Here is a 5,548-nt window from a genome sequence, read left to right as displayed (position 1 = left end):
CTGGAAAGAGTCCTTTGCTTTTGGACCCCCCCCCCTTTCAGGACTCAGGTGCCCTTGAGCTCTGGGGTGCATGCCTCTCTGTGCTCCTGTCCCCCTCCATCTGCAGTAGGACACCACTGGAAGAGACTGTAGGAAGCATCAGTGAATCAACGGGGCAGAGATTACCCAACCAACACCCCAACATCAACCCCCATCTTCTGCCACAGCCACGAGTTCTGCATTTAGAGCTCCCCACAAGGCACCACCCCCTCCATCTCACGAGGTGCCTCAGAGGGCCCTGCCTTGGGCTGCCCCTGTGAGCTCACACCAGGGTGGGCCACATGTCTCAGGCTCTGCTGGGAGTGCTCCTCAGGACTCCGCTCCAGGGAAGGGGCCCTTGCACCCACACCCACTCAGTGTCTGGGGAGGGTGGGTCTCCCATTTGAGTACTTTTCCCCCAACCCCTGATGGCTGAGGGAAGGCTCTGATGCCCAGAGAGGAGAAGTCACTTCACCTCGAAGTGGTGGTCTCAGGGTGGAGGCTACAACTCAGGCGTGGGGACCCGGATGCAGCCCTGTCTTTTGTGCACCTTACTGCCTGCAGGCCTCCTCATGCAGGCTGCTGGGGTTGGGGGGTTCCGTTTCCAGGGAGCCGCGGGGCCCCGCCCTGGCCCCCACCCCTGAGGCGGGCTCTCCTGGGCGGCGCGGGGCGGGCCCTGCAGGCACCGGGCTGGGCCTACAACCGGGGCGGGTGGAGCTGGCAGGTGGAGCGGGCGCAGCGGGCAAGCCCCCTGCTGGCGCACGCCGGTCGGAGGGCCCCGCGCGGCCGTTGAGGGCCATGGAACTGTGGCCGGGGGGCTGTGCAGCGGCGGTGGCTGTGGTGAGTGGGGACGCGGTGGGCGGGGGAGGGCCTGAGCCTTGCCTGGGCCTGGGTTCCCTCAAGCGCGTGGCCAAGGAAGGGGCCCCCCCTCCGCGAGTCTCCGAGTCTTTGCTCCTGGCCCGGCTGAAGGCTGGGCCGGCCCCACCTTCCAACCTAGTTAGAGGCTCAGCTGGGGCGGGGCCCTTCCGCCAAGAGGAAACACCTTGCGGGGGGCCAGAGGGGTCTGGGGGCCCGAGGGAGAGAAAGATCAGGATCCCATCTTACAAAAAGCCCGGGTGGGGGTGGGGCTGCCTGATTCCTGCCCTGGTGCTGTGGTGCCCTGGTGGAGGGAAATGTGTGCGAGGGGCTGGCAGGGGCCTTCTACTTCGCTTCTCTGAAGCCTGGTCTGTGCACAGGGAGAAAGAAGTTAGTCTCAGCCCCATCCATGGGCACCCCTTCTGCTCAAGAACCTGAGAAGTGGGCTGCTCTGAGGGCAAATGCTGGGGCCTCTGAAGTGGGGGAGCCTGGGCAGGGAGAGGCCCCCACCCGGGACAGCCCCGCTGGGAGCCAGCAGCACCTGTCCCTCAGGCTCTCCTCCTCATGCTGCTGGGTGCCCAGGGCCAGGGCAACACTCCCAGCCCCAGGTGTGACTGTGCCCACAACTTACAGAAGAGGAATGGTCTGTTCTGTTGCAAGGGCTGTCCAGCAGGTGAGTGGCTGATGGGTGGGAGGGGCGTGATGGGAAGTGAGGGCAGACTGGGGCAGGTGGGGGTCAGGCAAGGATGGGGAGTGGTGGCAGACAGACCCAGGATGGGGTGAGGGGAGGCTGGGATGGAAGTAGGGAGCCAGAGATAGGAAGGGAAGGAGGGGAGGTGGGAGCCCCCTTTGACTGATCCCAGTGTGGGTTCCACAGGGCACTACCTGAAGGCCCCCTGCACAAAGCCTTGTGGCGACGCCACCTGCCTTCCGTGCCCCCGGGGCACCTTCCTGGCCAGAGAGAACCACCATGAGATCCGCTGTACCCGCTGCCAGGCCTGTGATGAGCAGGGTGAGGGGCTGCCTAGTGCTCAGTGGGGGGCTCTTGAGGACAGGCCGTGGCCAGAGTGTTTCTGAAGGAAGTGGCTGGTTTGGGCCTGACTTTTGGGTGTGAGGGCCCTGTGCCCACCCACCCCAGGCCCTCCCCCCTGACCCTGCCTCAGGATGGCTTTGTGCCCTCTCTTCCTGGTGACTTTTCCTGTCTCTGTACATGCTCGGCCTCTGGTCTGTGGTGATCTCTGCACTTTTCTCCCTTTTGGCTCTGTCTCTGGTCTATTCCCATCTCTATTCTCCAGGGGACCTGTCCCGCCTCTGTGTGGGGGTCTCTGGCCCTGACGGCCTCTGTTCTCCCTACCTTCCTGAACCCCCACCAGCCTCCCAGGTGGCCCTGAAGAACTGCTCGGCAGTGGCGGACACCCTCTGTGGTTGCGAGCCAGGCTGGTTCGTGGAGTGCTTGGTCAGGCACTGCCCTGACGGCTCACCCTTCCGCTGCCGTCCATGCCCAGACTGCGGGGCCCTGCACCGCCACACGCGGATGCCCTGTGAGTACCCCCATTCCAGGCTATCTACTCCCACCCCCCCCGCCCCCTGTCTCCTTCTCTCCCATCATGACCCACGCTCTCTCTTGGACTGCAGGTTCTGGCAGAGACACCGACTGTGGGACCTGCCTGCCTGGCTTCTATGAATATGGCAACAGCTGCGTGTCCTGCCCCACGTAACTTCCTGGCTGCCCTGGGCTGGGGAAAGGGAGGCTGGGAGCAGAGTGAGGGTCTAGGGGGAAGGAGCTTGGCCTGATGGCAGGTGGGCCCCACTTCAGGCAAACACTGATGGTAAAGGGAAATCTGGATTCACCTTATGCCAGATAAAGAAGGGGGCGTAGCTTCACTTTCCGCCAGACTTTCCTTTAGTAATCCTTCCAGCTGTATGTTAAGGACAGGATTAGTCACTTATAGAGAGAGTCACGTTGATATAGTTTCAAAACTTGGGGTGAGATTCAGGATCTGCCACTTGTTCTCTGGGGGATCTTGGGCAAGTTACTTCACCTCTCTGAGCCACCTCTCACCTCTCTGTGGCTTCCCCACCTGAACACGAGAATGTTAGTAGGTCCTCCCCAGGGCTTTCATTAAGGGTTAAGGCACTTTAGTCATTCATCCACGCAACAAGTGTTTACTGAGCACCTACTATTTCCAGATGCTGTTCTAGGTGCTGGGGAATACAACAGGGACAAAATAGGCAAATCCCGGTCCTTATGGAGTTGACATTCTAGTGACCCTCAATCCGGTCTAGAAGAAGCTCAATAAATAGTGGTTGTTGATATTGTTACTGGGGACACAAGTGACATTTCAGCAGTACTTCGGGAACATTCTTGGGTAGCGTGAGGCTCCCAGGGGAGAGGCCTGCAGAGGGAAGGGTCTTCAGGATGGAGAAGATGTCAGACAGTCCTGGGTAGCCTCTCCTCGTATGTACTCCCTCATCCCCCAGTCCACTCCTTTCCCTTGCAGGAGCACCCTCGGGAGCTGTCCTGAGCCCTGTGCGGCTGTCTGTGGCTGGAGGCAGAGTAGGTGGTGTACTGGGAATGCAAGTGGGAGAGCTGGGATGGGCCAAAGGGAGGTTGGGGTGTGGCGACCACTCACCACCCACCCACTGCTCTTTCAGTGTTCTGGGTCCAGGTGCTCCTGGCAGGCCTGGTGGTCCCACTCCTGCTTGGTGCCACTCTGACCTACACATACCGCCGCTGCCAGCCTTGCAAGGCCATGGTTCCCGGTAAGTGTGTGCATGCACACATACACACACATTCCTGGGGGTCTGGGGTCAGGATGGGTAGCCCAGAGCCCAGTCAGCCCTGATGCAGAGGGGGAAACTGAGGGAGGGAGTGCTGGGGGTGGTGTGTGTGCAGAGGAGCCCAAGAGGAGCTGGACCAGCACCCGGGTCCAGAAGCCTTGCTTGGTTGCTGATGAGATGCTCTTTGTCTCTGTCATCAGAGGAAGCTGGGATGGAGGCCCTGACCCCCCTACAGGTAAGAATCTCAGTAATATTCTAGGAAGAGGGTGAGCAAGCATCCGGGCCTCAGCCTTCTGGAACTGAAAGGTTGGGCCTTCTTATAACTCGTGGTCCCCAGCACATGGCATGGTGGCTGGCACAGAGTAGACCTAATGAACACATGTGCAGAGAGCTGAATCAGTGAATGACAGCAGCACAGTGCCAGCCCTCAAGTGGCTCTCAGTCTACTGGGGTGCAGACAGGTAAACAGGAGCTAACAGTTGGGATGTTAACAGGTGGGATGAGTGCCACCATGGCGAGGGGAACAAGAGGAGGGCAGCAGGGGCAGGGTATTCCAGGCAGAGGAAATAGCTCTTCTGGGCCACAGTGAGAGAGCATGGTTGACTGGGGAGGCAGCACTGGGGGATGTTTGCTGACTGAGCCAGGGATGGCCACTCCTGGCCAGAGAGCCCAGCAAAGGGGCCTTACTGGGCAAGCAGGGCTGACCTGGGGCCTCTCTTGGCTTCCAGGCCACCCACTTCTCACCCCCGGACAGCACCCACACCCTTCTGGTGCCACCCAGCAGCAGTGAGAAGGTCTGCACCAGCCAGTTGGTAGGCAGCAGCTGGACCCCTGGCTCCCCTCAGACTCAGAAGGCGCCCTGTCCGGAGGTGACATGGTCCTGGGACCAGCTGCCCAGCAGAGCTCTTGGTAAGGGCCCTCAGTAGCCAGAGGCCTTGACCCCATTCTTCTGAGTCCGAGGTGAGAAGTTGTGGTTTTAGAGGCGCCACTTGCCTACTTCCTTTCCCTGGACCTGGTGTACCTCCCTGCCGGGCCCTGTCCGGAGTACCCGCCCCCGCCCCCTGGCCAGAGCCCGCATTCCCCATTGGCTCCCTCTGGCCCGCCCCAGGCTCTGCGCCGCCGCCCACGCCTTCGCCGGCGCCGCCTGCAGCCTCGGGGGCTGGCACGCTCCAGCCCGGACCGCAGCTCTACGACGTGATGGATGCGGTGCCTGCCCGGCGCTGGAAGGAGTTCGTGCGCACGCTGGGGCTGCGCGAGGCGGAGATCGAAGCCGTGGAGGTGGAGGTCGGCCGTTTCCGCGACCAGCAGTATGAGATGCTCAAGCGCTGGCGCCAGCAGCAGCCTGCGGGCTTGGGCGCCGTCTACGCGGCCCTGGAGCGCATGGGGCTGGACGGCTGCGCTGAGGACCTGCGCAGCCGCCTACAGCGTGGCCCGTAACGCGGGGGCGCGCCCGCCACCTCGGGGCTCTGGTGGCCCTTGCAGAAGCCCTAAGTACGGTTACTTATGCGTGTAGACATTTTATGTCACTTATTAAGCCCCTGGCGCAGCCCTGCGTAGCAGCGCCGGCTGGCCTCAGCCCTGGCGCCCCCGGGGTTCCGGTTAAGGCGAAGAAGCCTCGACGAGTATCGGGAGGGGGTCAAGAGATTGCCTAGCTGTTTCTTGGGCTGAGTTTGGCAGAGGCCTCGGTATTAAATCTATGAAGAAAAGCTGCTGCTTCATGTTTCCGCGGGGCTGGGGGTATTAAGTGGCCCGGGTTTGGTTTCCTGGGACGTCGAAAGGGCCGGGAGCCTTGCCTCCCCAGGGTCTGGGAGCCACGGTGGAGAGCAGAGCGGCCCTTAGCTCCCAAGCGTGCCCCTCCGGCTCCGCGTGGCGCAGTCACCCGGAGAGGGAGAGA

The 5,548-nt window shown here is 61.9% G+C and overlaps 1 protein-coding gene across 2 annotated transcripts; it reads left to right on the top strand.

The window, feature by feature from the left end:
- Positions 1-68: 68 nt before the first annotated feature.
- Positions 69-5,379, top strand: TNFRSF25 (TNF receptor superfamily member 25). Of its 2 annotated transcripts, none has more exons than XM_058552781.1 (10): positions 69-858; positions 1,456-1,546; positions 1,751-1,885; positions 2,247-2,414; positions 2,509-2,587; positions 3,375-3,430; positions 3,529-3,636; positions 3,855-3,889; positions 4,383-4,563; positions 4,763-5,379. In XM_058552781.1, exons 1-10 carry the CDS (start codon positions 817-819, stop codon positions 5,089-5,091), a joined length of 1,224 nt encoding a protein of 407 aa, XP_058408764.1. In that variant the 5' UTR covers positions 69-816; the 3' UTR covers positions 5,092-5,379. The 2 variants fall into 2 exon arrangements, with proteins under 2 accessions (XP_058408764.1, XP_058408763.1); XM_058552780.1 differs by having other exon boundaries at positions 1,426-1,546.
- Positions 5,380-5,548: the final 169 nt, after the last annotated feature.

The sequence above is a fragment of the Diceros bicornis genome, chromosome 13 (genome assembly GCF_020826845.1).
Source record: "Diceros bicornis minor isolate mBicDic1 chromosome 13, mDicBic1.mat.cur, whole genome shotgun sequence".
Taxonomy (NCBI): Eukaryota; Metazoa; Chordata; class Mammalia; order Perissodactyla; family Rhinocerotidae; genus Diceros; species Diceros bicornis.
This window is presented reverse-complemented; position numbering and strand designations above follow the sequence as displayed.

Bases quoted from the DNA above. Each gene is read 5' to 3' on its own strand.
- TNFRSF25 (XM_058552780.1), top strand. From the start codon at position 817: ATGGAACTGTGGCCGGGGGGCTGTGCAGCGGCGGTGGCTGTG. The intron at 3,431-3,528 runs GTAGGTGGTGTA...CTGCTCTTTCAG, and splicing joins TGTCTGTGGCTGGAGGCAGA to TGTTCTGGGTCCAGGTGCTC. The intron at 4,564-4,762 runs GTAAGGGCCCTC...GGCCCGCCCCAG, and splicing joins GCTGCCCAGCAGAGCTCTTG to GCTCTGCGCCGCCGCCCACG.